Source organism: Oryctolagus cuniculus, chromosome 7, assembly GCF_964237555.1.
Source record: "Oryctolagus cuniculus chromosome 7, mOryCun1.1, whole genome shotgun sequence".
In the NCBI taxonomy this organism is placed as follows: Eukaryota; Metazoa; Chordata; class Mammalia; order Lagomorpha; family Leporidae; genus Oryctolagus; species Oryctolagus cuniculus.
Genome location: NC_091438.1, coordinates 138,875,670 through 138,891,680, shown reverse-complemented (window position 1 = coordinate 138,891,680; position 16,011 = coordinate 138,875,670). Strand labels below are relative to the sequence as shown.

The window sequence follows — 16,011 nt, the reverse complement described above, 5'->3', positions numbered from 1 at the left end:
CACCAAATATCACGATGAATGCACTGGGCTGGGACCAGACACTACTGGGGCCATGGTGTGTGTTTCCTGGGGGCCCTCAGATGAGGGTGGGACTTGGAGGGGTAGCTGGGGGCTGTGCACATTTAAACACCTGTTACTCGGGGGCCCCTGGGCAACACTTGGGGGCATCTCTCCACTGTCTCTGGGCTAACACACCTTTCCCCTGTCCAGGAAGAGCATGGGGCAGCGGGATAGGTGTGGACTTTGGCGTCAGACAGAGGAGTTATCTCACCTCTCTGACCTCAGTCTCTTCCATCTGCCTTCATCTGGACATCATCATCATCCTCATAGGACCACAGAGAATAAATGCACATGGCTTTAGGTGTAAGACAGCTGAACACATGGGAGTGGTTAGTAATTACGACGTCTCTAACCAGTGTTACTCTTCCTCCGTCTCTTCACCTACCCTAGGGGAATCTTTGTGGTTCACCTGCTTCTGTATGGGGCCATAACTGCCAGCATTCTGGGAACTGGCAGGAATCCCAGGGCGCTGATGCGAATCCTGCCTTAGCTGCCTGTGGTCTGCAGCCTCCTCTTCACTCCTGATGGCTCTTGCCCTCTGCCCAGTCCCTGTCAGTCAGCCTCTCCTGAGCACAGCCTTGGCATATTTCTGGCCCTCCCTCCCGGCCCTGGCATCCCGCATCATAGCTGAATGCCCGACCTCTGCCCCAGCGTCACCTCCTCATCTTTCCCACGCGCTCAGCAGCTTGATAAGGGACGAAGCAGGGCCAACAGCATCAGATGTGGCCAGCTCCTGGCCAGTCCCCAGGTCCTGACTCCCTGCCAGGGCCTCTGTCCTGGGTACCAGGAGGGGCACAGAGGGTGGAGGGACACGGCACTCACTTCTGGGAGAACTTCCAAATGAACAGGAGAGAGGAGCAGATGCACCGAGAAGTCAAACACCAGTGTAAATGGAAACAAATCCGTGTTCCAGGGAAACAAACAGTCACGGGCCCCAGAAATTGCTTGCCGCTGATTCAGACAGCTGCGACTTCTGTCGTCCCTGTCGGACACGGGCTCGCTAAGGGCAGGGGCCGCGTCTCAGCCATCAGTCTGGGGCTCCTGGGGCCGAGGGCCAGGTCTTCTCTATCACGTGGGGACTTCCAAGGACAAGACCATGTCTTTTGTGCGGCAGACAGGGGGGTCTTCTGGGGTCAGGGCTGTCTCTTCCATGTAAAATTCAGGGGCCCCTGAGGTCAGAGGCTGTGTCACTCCCCATACCCCCCTCTCAGTCACATCATGAATTAGAGCCCATGGCTGTCCCTCTCCCACTCAGCTGGGAATGGTGCTGGTCACACTGTGTGGGCTAGGTCATCCCATTTATACCCGCGGTGTGTGCGTGGGTGTGTACTGTGGCTGGGATCGTCCCCTGGGCAGGTGCTCCCATGATGCCTCTGGCCCCAGACTCTGTAGCAGGGCTGGTGGTAATTAGAGGTGATTGTAATTGCTGTGCGTTATTAATAACATGTGAAACAGAAGACAAATGTAATAATGAAAATACTGGGAGGTGTCATGGACAAACAGTAATTGGAATAATAAGTTAAAGAATGAGTTTATGTAATGAGATCAATGAGGCGAGAGCTTACGCCGGGTGTGCATTCACAGTCCTGGAAAATCCCATACAACAAACCTTTACCATCCCTGGAACCACTTAGGTGGGGATGCTCTCCAGAGACAGGAGCTGCTGGAGGGTGGGTGCAGATACAAAGGGACCCTCCCTGGGGAGTCGAGGGGGGAGGGGAAGAGCTCCCTGCATGTCTAGATAGGGCGGGGGGTGGGGGATGGTCACAAGGGAAAGGATAAACTCTGAGGTTATTTCACGGGTCAAGGATGGAATCCTGCAACTCTATCTCAACGTTTTCTCTCTGAGATTGTAAAAGGCTATTGGCAAAATAGCGATACTTAGTTATCAATGGAAAACGATAAGAAGGCTACTGGGAAAATAATGATTAGGAATTAGTAGTGATCATCTAATCTGGAATTGAGCTGGTACCTGCATTGGGTGGTGTTATCGCTGCTTTGCAAGTGAGGGAGATGGGGCTGGGAGGCTCAGAGGTCTGACCCAGCTCACCTGCCAGTACGGGGCCCAGCAGAGAGACTGGTGCTGGAGCCGAGTCCACGTGTCAGCCTGCATGAGCTGACTCTGCCTCCAGGGAGTGGTGTCAGGTAAGGCTGACCTCCTCGGCTTGGAGATGCTGCTCTTGGTTTTAGGCAGGGCAGTGCTGCCTTGATCTGTTTGGAATATTTTATGGAGTTTTACACCATATTTCACTTGACGTGGGTTCCGTAGCCAACAGCGAGGCCGGTGAGCACCCCGTTAAGTCATTCTGTATCTCATCTGGCCCTACATCACGAGCATGGAGCAAACAGAGCTGCTGACCTCACAGCTCAGGGATAGCAGCCATTGGCCCTGCTCCCTAGACTATCCCCTCACACACACACACCCTCCCCTGCCCCCAGCTTGGACTCCGGACAGCATTCTGTAGAGCCCTGGCAAGGAGACAGGCAGGGGCCTGGGTCCAGCACCAGCCAGCTCCCCCTCCACCTGCAACCCTGTTCTCCCCACCGCTGCTTCCAGGCCGTGCCTCCGGGCACTTCCTTCTCTCTCCTCCCAGATACCTGCACTTTGGAGTCTTGAATCCCTTCCCGCCTCCCTGAAGCACGCACCCATCAGAAAGGCCTCTCCTGAGTGCTCTCTCTCGGAGATGAGCTGTCCCTCCAGCACTTCCTAAGCAGAATCCCCCGAACTCCTCGGCCTGCCCGGCACCTTGCACTCCCACGTGTTCACGGCTGTGTCCCTCACTGAAGTGAGCCCACTGGAGGGGAGACTCCCCTGTTTTGTTCACCGTTGTATTTCTAGGACCTAGAAGCATGCAAGGGGTGCTTGGTAATAAGCCCAACTCCTGCTCCCCTCTTTCTTCCCCTGCTGAATGCAAGGGGTTTCTCTAGGGATTCTCCAAGAACAAGCACCCCAGTTGGCTGGCAAGAGCATCACCTGCTCTGCAAGACTGGGACTCCTCTTGGGCGAGGCTCCACCTCCTTCCTATGGACCCACCCAGACTTGTTCTCTGCAAGAGGCGTCCTGCGGGCCGGTGCTGTAGCACAGTAGGTTAAGCCGCCGTCTGCAGCGCTGGCATCCCATATGAGCTCTGGTTCAATTCCCTGCTGCTCCACTTCTGACCCGGCTCCCTGCTAATGCGCCTGGGAAAGCAGATCTTGGGCCCCTGCACCCATGTAGGAGATCTGGAAGAAGCTCCTGGCTCCTGACTCTGGTCTGGCCCAGCTCCAGCTGTTGCAGCTATTTGGGGAGTAAACCAGCAGATTGAAGACCTCTCTCTCTCTCTTTCTCTGCCTCTCCCTCTCTGTAATTCTGCCTTTCAAATAAAATAAATGAATTTTTAAAAGAATTTTAAAAAGAGGCCTCCTGAAGCCTTGGGCCTTGTGTAAAGGGGGCACGGGGGTGAGGCACAGAGGTGAGGGGATGAGACAGTTGATGTCAATTTCATTTGCATGCACACTGTACATCTTCTTGCCACTAGCCAGCGTCGCCTACAGAACAGCCCCATGGAGCAGGTGCTGCCATCCTCCTCCACAGACAAGGAGGCTGCAGAAGGAGGTTAGGCCACCCGCCCAGGTCTTCAAAGGCTCCACCATCCTCAAGCCCAGGCCCAGGTGCGTCCACCGCCTCCTCGTGTCAATCGACTAACATTGGGCCCACCCCATTAGTGAAGCAAAATGAAAGCACGTGACCACCTACCAACACACCTTGGCAGAGGCGAGCTCCAGAGGCGCCGTCTGCCCCCCAGGCACGTGATGCGGGCGGTGCCCTCCAGACGGTACCCGGGGAAGCAGGAGAAGGTCAAGGTGTCACCCACGCCGAACTGCAGGCCCTTGCGGATACTGTAGGCTGGGACCTCCGGCTCCTCGCAGGGCTCCAGGTCGTACTCTGCAAAGGCAGCAGGAGGGCCATGAGGGCCATGCTCAGGGGCACGTGCAGGTGATGCAGGGAATGATGACAGGACACACAGAACACAGGACACTCCCCTGCCAGGGGAGCAGGGTCAGAGACACAGACAGGAGCCGGACACACGCGCATGCGTGACGGTCCACAGACGGTAGAGTGGAAAGAAGCACGTGGCTGAGAGGCAGGGAGGACGAGCTGGGGCGGTCGGAGGCCCGACTGCTGTGAGTGGTGGGACAGGGCGCCCGCTTAGGAGAATCGCTGCCCAGGAGGGCTCAGGAGGCGCCCCAGGACTTGACCCTTCCCTGCTTGGTCCTTTCATCTGCATTTGAACCCTGAGCCCAGGCAGCTTGCAGATTCTTCCTCTCTGGGCATTGAGCCCAGATCCATGCAATCACCAGTTCTAGAGGGTCACCCTGGATGACCCAGCCTCGGGCAACTTTCACAGCCGGGAAGACTCCAAGCACCCGGCCCGAGGCCATGTCTCAGCACAGCACTTGAAGCAGCTGGTCGGCAGGATGGGTGGCGTTTACAGCCTGAGGACTTGCCTGTGCCTCTAAAGACAGGACAGACACTGGTTGGATCTCTCTTATCGGCTAGGCCAGCCCGGGCAGTGGCGGGGCCCGGGCAGTGGCTGGGGGCTAAGCTAGGCCACATCCAACTTCCTAGAGGCCAGATGCCTCTGGCCTCCCAGGGGGAATCAGTCTGGCAACTCTGCTCCTGGCTGACGGCCGGGGCAGGCAGGAGACTGTTGCCCAGGGGACACGAGCGGAGGGCAAGTCGGCACTAGAGGAGGGAAGGGAAGCCAATGAAGGGACTTTCTTGTCCGGATTCCTACACCCCAGGATAACCGTCCATTACTACATCAGCACGGACAAGGAAGATCTCAAATGAGATTAAAACACTCTGATACACTAATCTCAGACTCCCTTGGCTCCCTTCTGTTTGTTTCTAAATGTCTGGGGTTGTGAAAGAGTAGAACCAGGAGAAACATTTGGGATTAGCAGGGCAGGAGGGGGCTTGTGGGCAGTCCTCTGGTCTCACCAGCTGGGTGAGCAGTACCTAAGAGATGGAGATTCCCTAATGCACCTGTCATCTCACTCCCAGACCATGACAGGGAGCTCGTCCTTGTGCCTAACCCACGTATCTATCTTTTGCTGCAACGCTGCAGTGACTCCCAGAGACTAGGGAGTATGTTGATACCCATCTGCTGGGAAGGCCAGAGGCTGGCAGCACTGGGTGGGAGGGAGCGGCTCTGTGGCCTCCTCCCTCCCAGGACCCTCAGGCTCTTTACCTGAGAAGGTGATGTTGAATCCTTCGTAGGACATGGAGAAGTCGGAAATGAAGCGCACTTGGGCGGTGAAGTTGCCGTAGAGGCCAGCGCTGATGGGCGCTGGCAGCCGCGAGCCCGTCAGCTGCCGCAGGGGCTGCGTGAAGCTGCCGTTCTCGGTGATGAGGAGGTAGTCGTGGCCGCTCTCCAGGTGGAAGGTGTGGAATGTGAAGAACACACCTGCCGGGAGACCAGAGGGGTCAGGCTGGCCACAGCCAGAGGGCATGGGAGCCCGGCTGCAGGACAGGATCTGCGTCCCCTAGGGGGCGTCACACCAAGCATGCATGGAGAGTCTCAGTGAAGGCACCTGGACTTGCCATTACCCAAAGATCCAGTTGGGGAGAAGCGCACCTTTATGTAGTAGGAACATTCGAAAGGCAGGTGTCTGGCTAGGGCGGCGAGAAGGCTGCGCAGCCACTCCCTCATTCATTCAACGGGCATCTGTGTGTGTGTGCTGAGTGTTCCCTACGGGCTAGGAGCCAGGGGCGGTGCAAGGGAGCTACAAGATGTGGCTCCCAGGTGGACTGATGGATGCTAGTAGGAATGCAGATCCGGATACCATGAGGTCAAACGGGGAGCGGTTTACAGCGGGAGGTGGAGAGTGTAGATGACTTCTCTAAGGAGTAAACACTGGGTTCAGGTCTCCAAAGGATGCACGGGAATTAACGAGGTAAGAGGAGAAAGAGCTTATGCAGAGGGACAGAGGTGGTGCTGACTGTGGGGCTCGGGGAGGCTCGGTGGGCAGGGCGCTGGGGCCGCACGTGCTCAGCAGAAACACCTGCAGCTGAGGCTGCAGAGGGCTGGCGACACGCCCCATCTTTTTCTGGAAGCAACCAGAAGCCACGCTCAGGGAACAGGTTTGAGTTTTAGCCAGACTTTGGTGGTGATGAGGAAGACAAGGTGGACAGGGAGGTCAGCTGGAATGATGTGCCCTGTGCGAGCAAGGATGGGGCTCGGTGGATGGACACAGGACCTCAGGGGGTGGGGTGGACAGCAGCCAGTGGGCACAGATGTGAAAAGATGCCTAGGAGGGCCTTGCCTGGAGGGACCCAGGAGTTCTTTGTTATTTGGGGAAGGATGTGAGGGAGAGGTAATGGACTGAGCCCGGAACACAGCAGGGACATGTACTCAAAGTGTGGAGCTGGAAGCTCAGGACTAAGGTGGGAGTTCAGAGGTAGATCTGAGAGTGGCCACTGAGCGGGTGCTCCTGGAAGCCACAAGCAGGGGGAAGAGGGAGAGTAGGCAGAGGCAGAGTCAGACGAGGGGTGAGGGGACGCCTGGGCAGAGGGACAAGAAACAGGAGACAGGGGAGACGGGCAAGGAGTCGTCAGGGAGGTGGCAAGAGGAAGCGGAGCACTGTGCTCAAACAGCCAAGCACAAAACAGAATAAAACAACCACACTGGTTGGCACGTTGGTTGGACCCAACCTCCTAATCCTAGAGCTGCACATTTGGTGCCCCTGTCCTGTCTCATCAGCTCTGCAGACAACCCCTGGCAACAGAGAGGAAACATATAACAAATCCTCTGATCCTGCCAGCAGCCCCACAACATGGCTATGATGGGTATCATCTCCAGATCGCAGCCGAGGAAACAGGCACAGGGAGATTAAAGTCTTTTTTCCAAAGGTGTCCAACTAGCAGGTGGAAGGGCTTGGATGGGAAATGAGGCTGCAGAAGCTGTGCTCTGGACCGCTCCAGGACGCTGCTCCCTGGACTCACAAATAGAGCAGGTGGTGGGCAGGCCACACCGTGACAGGACTAGGTAGCAAGGAGGGTTGTGGAGCAAGTAGCGGGATCTCAGCACTCAAAGCAAGTTCCTGAATCTGTCCAGATGGCTCTTGTGTTTGGGAAGTGGTGGGGGTGTACTTGTCAACATGCATGAACCCACAAGTGAGTGTGGCCATGGGATTTGTGTGTGGACCATGCCAAGGCAGGTGCATGGGCAGAATTGAGTGCCAGACCCACTTGCTACTCAAAGTGTGGTCCATGGATCAGCAGTGCGGGCATCACCTGAGAGCTTGTTGGAAATGCAGAAGCTTGGCCTTTATTGCAGACGTGCTAAATCAGAATCTGCATGCCAACTAGGTCCCTGAGAGATTGGTAGGTACATAAAGTTGGAGAAATACCTCTCTAGATAATTACTAATACATTTTTGATAAGTAATGGTTGGACCCAAGCTCCTAATCCTAACCCTTTTATAAAGCTTTCCTACTCTTGCCTCCCTGTTGGTAGGAGCTGTGGATCCCTACGTATGAGGCTTCTGTGGGTGGGGATGGGGAAGACAGAACCAAGCAGAGGTGGTGAGACTGGGTATGTGGCTCGCCAATGGTTAGACCCCGGCAATTGTGAGGATCCATGAGTTTATTTGCTCACAGACATGGCTCTGAAGCATCTACTGAGTGCCAGGCCTTGTGCTAAGCCTGGTGTTGTAGAGGAGACAGAAGCACCCATAGTGAGAATCTGGGGTGAGGCACAGAGGAAGGGTGGGTGACTCAGCCCCCAGGGTTGGGAACATTTCACAGCAGGTGTGATCCTTGGCCGGAGGGAGTGCGCATCCATGGAGCAGGCACACGGACATGTGTGCCTGGAGCTATGCTGCTCTCCTGACATGTAAACTCACGTGCAGCTGAGAAAACTGTTTTTAGTCTAGAGAACTGGGGAAATGCATCTCCCTCCCCTCCTATGGGTGCACCATGTTGGGTAGGGGGTGGGGCAGACACAGTAGCAGGTGGCAACAAGTTGATTAAACACCAGGCTTTGCACTGTATTCTCCTGGCACGCAAACACAGCCCCTCCCGCGGAGTCAACATTCGGCTGGGAGTCGAAGGATGAGCAAACAACTGAGATGAAACCAACCCCTGGGTTTCCCAGCTGTGCTGATTGCTTAGGGCTCTTTGGGCCACTGTGAGAAAATGAAGACATTGTCAGGGAAATGGAGAGGCCCCATGTTGGAGTCTGAATCCACATTTGGAGTGACAGATGCACACACAAACGAGTGTTTTGCTGCAGTAAGCCATGTAGAATTGCACCAATGAATTCATGCAGGGGCATCAGGAGCAGGGCCCTGGACAAGGCACCCGCGGGTGGCAGTGAGACAGGCTTGGATCCAAAGCCTACGCACTCGCTGGAGGCCTTGGCCAATGAGCTTGGCACCGTCGAGTACTGGCTTCCTCAGCTCTACGCGTGGATAATCTCTCACTCACAGGTGGCAGCTAATGCCCCAAGGGAGGAACAACCGCACGAGCATAAAGCACGCAGCAGGGCACCTGGCACACGTGAGGTGTGCAAGAGCCATTCTCGGACAGCCTGGCGGGTTGAAAGATGCCCGCCCTGGGCCTTGGCAAGGACACAGTCTCTGAGCTCCTGAGCTGGCCATTCCCTCAGGCTGGGCATGTGGCAAGCTGGGCAATTCCAAATTTCATATAAAGTTTTTTGTTTTTCCAGCCTGTTTGGGAGCCAGCAGAGCCAGCAGCACTAGTGGTCAGTGGCCCCGAGACACTCCTACGAGCAGAGCTCAAGCAAAGTAGCACGAAAGACTTCTCCAAGCTCGCGTGCCAGGCCCGGAGCCAGAGCTGGGGAAGTGAGACACAGCTGTCTCTCAAGCAGCTCGTAGCCCGTCACGGATACAGAAGACAAAAATGCAAGGCCTGGGCAGTGGGTGCAGGCTGGGACCGGGCAGACGCACGGTGCTCCACAGGAAGGAGCCCAACCCGGACGCAGGACTGGGGCCAGGGCGTCAGGGAGGCCCACTCACTGGAGGAAGCGAGTGCAGGGAGAAGAGCTGGCAAAGCAAGGGGACTGCTGGGAATCCCTAACCCCTGCTGAGGAGTGCGAGCACCACTGAGGGACGTGATCCCACAACGCGCACAGCTCTAGCGGGTTCCAAGAACTGCAGGGTCGGCGCAGCCAGCACTTGTTTAGAGGGCTCGGGAAGCGGCTGAGAAAGCGAGCCGGGGCGGCAGGGCCGTGCTGCCTAGTTCACCCTTTGGAGCTCTATGCGGAGGCTTCAGGGAAGCCTTCAGAAGGTTCTTAGGAAGAGGGGCCCGGCCATCCACCCATGACCTCTTGTCCAGTCTCCTAGCACCTTTCATCCAGGCTACTCCCTACCAGCTTACGCCCCTGTCTCAGAGGCCTTTCCCCAGCTCTGTCCGCTCGGTCACAGGCTGGCCGCACAACACAGAGCTCTCAGTTTGGGGCCCTCTCTCTCCTGTGTTAGATCAGAGTTCTCCAGGACAGGCCCCCGCACAGTGGCTTGCTCAGGCGCACCTTGCCAGCAGCATGTGTACAAAACACACCTTTGGTAAACGGCTGATGACCTGTGCTGACTTCTAGGCCCGGACACAGGCAGAGAGTTGTGCACCCCTCCAACAGCAGACACCCAGGTGCAGACTAAAGGGCCCGTCCCCTGGGGTCACACGGAGATGCCCGACTTTTTCACGTGATGCCACAGAGTAGCTTCCAGCTCCTACAGTAGGCACGTCTGAGCAGCCCTGGTGGAAAGGCCTCTGGGGCTGATCAAAGATGTCGCCCCAAGTCTTCCCCCAGCCCAGGAACAATACTGTGGGACAAAGGGGCAGCCTCAGGACTTTTTTCTCAGAAAAGCCTCAGACCATCCTAGTGTTGGCCAGGGGGCCAAAGTGCAGCCCCTGAGTTCATGTGGCGGGGTCATCAGTGACTTTCATTACATATCTTCTTTGTTTACATAAATAATGTGTTTTATATGTAACAGATACCTCTATTGCTCAAAAGTAGAAAAAAAAAAAAGCCAAAAAGTGCAAATGAGAGGCATCCAGACTTTTCTCTGCACATTCTTGCTCCGGTACTGAACATATTCTTCCGGCAAACTTCATTTGTTCTGTACCAATGGACTACAATCACCTCTGGTCTTTACGTATTTTTCCACATTATTCCGTTCAGTAGCTGCCTAGGAGTTCACGTCATGGTTGTACCGTAACATGGCATTATTCGATATTTTCTTACTGATGGGCATCTGAGGAGTTCCTAATTTTCAATGTAATAAATAAATACTTTAGGAGACAGCCTTGCAGCTAAATCTTGCTGTGTAGTTTTCTTTATCTTCAGAGAAATCCAGTAGATTGGAATCGCCGTGTCCAAAGGCATGTCTGTGGAATCTTCGAAAAGTTCGTGGAAAATGTGACTTAGGGAAACACTAGGCACGGATTTCACAACTATGGCACCAAATGAAACAGAGATTTGCATTCCGTTCTCCCAGGAAGGGTCTGAAGTTCTGTTGTTTCTAGGGAAGGCTGTGGACAGCCACCTGCAGGGGGCTCTCTGGGAGGTCACCCATTTCACGGGGCTTCAGCAGTGAAGTGCTCCTGTGACTCAAAGGGGACAATTGCACTCCTTTAATTATTAGAGGGGGGTTGATGGTTTTTCATTTGCATTTCCTCTACCACAAAGCCTGGGGTTACAGCTCTGCTTGTCTTGCAGGTCCATGGGCCTGGGCTATGACTCTTATTAAAGATTTTAAAGGGTTCTGTATGCGTTAGGTTGGGGATCCTTAGCCAATCACAAACACTGCAAATAATTTTGTCTACTATTTGACTTTGAGCTTTTTATGGAGTTTTTCTTAGACAGAAATCCTTTCCAAGTTGTAATTAATTGAGCCTAACAGTCATGGCCCTGATGCATCCTGCTTTTGATGTTACTCTTAGAGTACATCCCCACCTGAGGTCAGATGGCTGTGTTCTTCCGCTGCTGGAATTACCAGTTAAGTGTACGAGGTAAGCATTGGGCTATTTTCCCAAATGTGTAAGCCCACTATTTTAACGTCGTTCAATAAGTAACCCATCCTCTCTTAAATGGATCTAAATATATCATTTGAACCACATACTATGGTCTGTCTCTCTCATCTGTCCACAGGCAGGTGTGTATATGCACACCTGCAATACACACATGCACACACGTGCATACACGGGCACATGTGACCCATGCATTCATAGGAACCTATTTCTGGATCTCTAGTCTCCCATGTTGATATGTTTATCCCCTTGTGTCCTGTCCTCACACCACATTGCTAATGTTATTTTAGCTAATAACAATGTTCTTGAATTTTTTTTCTTGGCTCTTGTACATGGTAATTCTTCTCTGTCAGAGATTCTTAATTAAAGACATGCAACAGAATGACTGGTGAAGTGTCCAGAAAATGCAGCTGCCTCATCTTTACTTCCAACATGGCCAACCCAAACCCCCAGGGTGGGAGCTCAGCATGAGCGCAGTTGCTGAACCAGAGGCTACTTGCCAAGACTCAGTAAACTTCTTACCATGACTCAATAAACTTTGCAGCGAGCGCCTGAGGGTAGAGGCTGTATGTGCCTGCTCACTCCTGATGTCCAGCCCTTGCATCACCCACACCCGTGTCATTTAATAAATATTTGCTGAATGAAAAAGTAGATTGATGAATGCTGATTTGTAACCGTCATCCTTGCTTTGAACTTGGACTCTCAAAGATCACTTATGTTAGGGAAGCTGAGGCAAGAGCAGAGCTGGGAGAGAATATGAAAGTAGAGGAAGAGCTGAGTGCTGCGAGAGGGGACTGCTCTGTTCAGCATCTGAAGGGAAGATGGGAGGAAGCCAGGGCAGGTGTAATGGTCCTCCAGGACAGGACAAGGAAGACTGTTTAAGAGACACCCAACAGACTGCAAGAGGGGACAGGTCTACCGGAAAAATGATGTGTGCAATGAGTTGGTGACTTCCCTATCAGTGAGATGTTTAGGTAGAGGCTGTGCCATCCTCTTGTGATTTCGAGATTTGACAGGCGGGAACCAGGAACATCTCACTCAGCATAACGATTTTCGATTTGGAATGTTTATTGAGTGAGCTCTGTGATTCGAAGAGATAAGAAGGCTCTGGTCGGTAAGAAAAGTTCAAACTCAGCCTTTGTGCGTCACCTGAGTCACAGCTCAAGGTCAGGCTGAGGGGAGATCCCCACTGCCAGCACCCTGGGGAACTTGCTGCCCTGACCCGGTCACAGACCCGCCGTGGACCTGAACACTCACCCTTGCCATGCGATGTTTCAATGACCCAGGTGCAGTTCAAGTTGTTGGGGTAGAAGTCAGGGAAGCCTGGTGACAAGATGGTCCCACTGGAGCCTTGAATGAAGCCCCCACAGAGAGCTACAGGAGGAGTGAAGAAGAAGTGAAGACCCACACGGCTCAGGGTGTTCCCCCCATGATACCTCCCGAGACCCCTTCCCCAATCTCCTCCCAGACCCGCCGTGTCTTGTTGATGGGGTGGAAGAGCCAGGAGTCCCTGGAAGGCAGGGAAGGAATCTGCAATTTCAGGGTCCCTAGGGGTGTCCCTCACCTTCACAGCTGGGCAGAGCTCGACTCCACTGGAAGTTGGGTTCACATTCCAGGGGCTCCCCATCACTCAGTGTGTAGCCCGAGTCGCAGCTGAAGGTCACCAGTGCGCCAACGTAGAAGTCATTCCCGTGACGCTGCCCGTTTACAGGGATCCCTGGGTCCAGGCAGTGGTCTGACTGCAGGGTTATAGCTGGAAAGGAGAGGCCAGAGCTGGGAAAGAGCTCACCGCCACCACACAGGGACCCCAGCTACTCACAAAGAGAGGGCACAGAGAGCCCTGGCTCATAATAGACAGAGGATGCCCACTATCGATTGAGGGAGAAAAACACAAGTAAGAAAACGGCCTGGTTGTTATGGTGCTCTCAGCCCTAACTTTCCAGATTGCTCTTCAAAGACCGGAAGTAACATAGGTTCTTCCCATTCAGGGGGTGAATGTAGAAGCTGATGAGAGAGGGTGAGGGTGATGGGAGACGGCGTCTCACTTCACGTTCACACTTGGTCAGATACTCTGTCTCCAGAGTGCCCAGAGAGGAGGGGCACCCCATTGCCTGCACACACAGGGGGATGTGGGGTGAGCACACAAGACCCCAGTGAAGGTCACGGGCAACTCCACAGGCTCACGATGCTGACAACCAGGGAGCATTCCGGGAGGAGCACAGGCTGACACAGAACCCCATGGGACAGTGCCGAGCTGTCCTGGGTCCTCTCACCCTCAAAAGCCAAGCTCTCCGTCACCTCCCGCTGCCCGCCCCCTGAGACTCACTCTCGTAGCGGAGCTGGAAGCCGATGTCTGAGTGACTCTTGTCAGTAGAGAAGAGGAGGTAGAGGAAGTTGCTGGTGCTGATAAGGAACTGGGGGACCTGGGTTCCGTGGTAAACCCCGATCAAGGGCGCCGAGTACGTCCGTCCATCCCGCACTTCCAGGGTATCGTAGTTGACTTCCGTTTTGAATCTGCCAAATGGTGGAAAGGAAGATGTCTCAAGACACCCATAGCTTACTAATTTACAAATTACCAAAGGTGCTGCGGGACCCAGGGCTCCACGACCACGTCTGGGCAGGCTGGGATCTCTGAACCCGATTTACACGCGTTCATTAGCCATGTGGAAGGACCTTCTCCACTGGCTCTGACCCCTCTTCTTTCCAGGGTTGGACAGAGAACTCCCTACCCTCTCCCAGGCCTGGACTGACTGTGCCCCACCTTAACTCCTGGAGGCACCAAGACTCACCACATGGAAGTGAGAATGTTTGTGCCCAGAGGTCAACAAACTAAAGCCTGAGGCCAGATCTGGTTTACTGCCTGAGAGGTAAGAATGGTTTTTACAAATGCTCAAGGGGTGTTAAAAAAACAGAAGCAAGGAAGATGATACAACTTGTAAGAGGGTAAATCATCCATAAAACCCCCAATATTGACCATCTGCACTCTTGCAAATAAGTGTGCAAGCTACTCCAGGCCACGAACGCTTTGCCAGGAAAAAGTATGTGTGCACATCTGGGGGGCTGCTTTTCCCTCTCAAGGGGCACCAGCAAGGCGGAAGCTACAAGTGGCGCCTATGAGCAGAATTTGGGTCAGAGGTCAGCGCGGCCACCTTTCCACATGGGACATCAATTTCTGGCTCATGAACCCTTGAATGCTTCGACACCTGATGGTGTCTGTCTGCCTGCTCTTCTGTTGGACTGGGAGAGAAGGACCCTGACATCCCAAGTGACACCCCAGCCTACCCCAGGCATGGTCCCCACCCAGTACAAGCCAAGCACAGAGGCCAAGTGGGTAAGGTCCGGCCTGCCCCCTACCCGGGGCAGTGTGCTCCAGAATCCTCTGCTCTTGTGACATTTCCACCTCGGGGCTGGCCCCCTACCCACCCTGCATTCCTTCCAACATGGCTCCACAGGCATAGCCCCCTCCTCCCTCTCCCCCAAGGCTGTGGCTACAGGCACCTGTCGAAGGTGATTTTGATGGGGTAGCCTGGCTGGGCTTCGATCACCCAGGCACAGCTCAAGGCATCCTTGTAGAAGCCAGGCCAGCCCGGAGACAGGATGGTCCCGCTGGGCGCAGTCAGATGGCCACCACAGGGAGCTGGGGAGACAGAAAAGAGAGAAGTTGTTTTCTCAGTGGGGTGGGGGCAGGGCCAAATGAACAAACAGCAGAGCCTCTCTACGAAATGTATTTCTTCTGTTCTCATGGAAAATGGCATAAAACACAAACTGTGTGTTTCGTCTACTAGGGCCTTTAGGGGACACAGCCAGCTACATCCTTGGAAATTTTTATTAAAGGCCAGAGGGGGAGGAATGAAAAGAATCCTTTGAACAAGGTCCTTCTGTCGTTGGAGAAGGGCTGGTGCACAGCTAGTATGTGGGTCACACTGGCTCCATCCTTTGTTCCTCACTCAATTGTCAGGCCTGAGGCAGAGGCCTAGGCCCAGCCCACCTCCTCGCATCCAGCTCTGGAGACCCAGTGGTCACGACTCCAGGGCTCTCAGCACAGAGCTCGCCGCTCCCTGCTCCACTGGCAGCTCCCTAACGTGTCTTACACAGCACCACCCCCTCCCGCCTGCCTTTAGCATGGCGCTAGGCATGCGCCTGTTTCTCAATGCTTGTTTTTGGACACACGGATGACTGAAGGGAAGGGTAGACGGCTGGCAGCCATGGCCAGCGAACCCCCCGAGCCCCAGGGTGGTGGAGTCATGTCTCCTGCTGTCGCCAACCTTGCAGAGCCTCATTGCAGTGCCCAGGCCACCCTCTGCCCACTCCTCTCTTCTCTCAGCTCCTCATTCTCACCTGCATCTCCTCCTGCTTCTTCCTGCAAATAGCCCCTGGCCCCTGTGGTGGCTGTGACAGCTGCCCCAGCACTCCTTGTTCAGGGTCTGCAGCAAACATCACTGCCCACCTCCTTGAAGGTGTATATGTCACAGGGCTGCTCTGATCAAGAAAATGAGAGCTGAAGTCATGTGTGTCATGTCCATGTGTGAGCCGAAGAGCCAGTGTGTGATGGGCAGAATTTCCTATTCTTGCCTCTGGGATTGGGGAAGCCAAGTGTGTCGATGGAGCAGACACCCCAACTCTGATCCTAATGACCCACGACAAGATGACAAGCACACATCCTGAGTGGTCTGCATGGGATTTAAACCCCACTTCTAAGCCACTGAGCTTCTGGGGTTGTTTGTTAATATGGTTTACCCCAGCCCACCCTACACACCTACCTCCCCAAGACTCTTGATGCCCACTGGCCTCACCCCGCAATGTTGCTGCCACAGTCAGCACCAACGTCACTGTCTGAGCGCTCGTCCGGCTCAGGCACTCAGCTTCCCGGGACGTAACCATGTTCATGCAAGAGAGATGCTGTTAGCATCCCCTAAG

At 54.5% G+C, this 16,011-nt stretch overlaps 1 protein-coding gene across 10 annotated transcripts in view; it reads right to left on the bottom strand.

Moving 5' to 3' along the window:
• Positions 1-16,011, bottom strand: part of CSMD2 (CUB and Sushi multiple domains 2) — a 618,865-nt gene that overhangs the window by 195,611 nt on the left and 407,243 nt on the right. For all 10 annotated transcript variants that reach the window (XM_051832045.2, XM_051832046.2, XM_051832047.2 and 7 more), the window contains 6 exons: positions 14,593-14,731; positions 13,421-13,608; positions 12,659-12,847; positions 12,352-12,468; positions 5,295-5,510; positions 3,797-3,985 (listed from right to left, as the gene is read on the bottom strand). In XM_051832045.2, the coding sequence (XP_051688005.2) occupies positions 3,797-3,985; positions 5,295-5,510; positions 12,352-12,468; positions 12,659-12,847; positions 13,421-13,608; positions 14,593-14,731 (1,038 nt within the window). The remainder of the gene's footprint in view (positions 1-3,796; positions 3,986-5,294; positions 5,511-12,351; positions 12,469-12,658; positions 12,848-13,420; positions 13,609-14,592; positions 14,732-16,011) is intronic.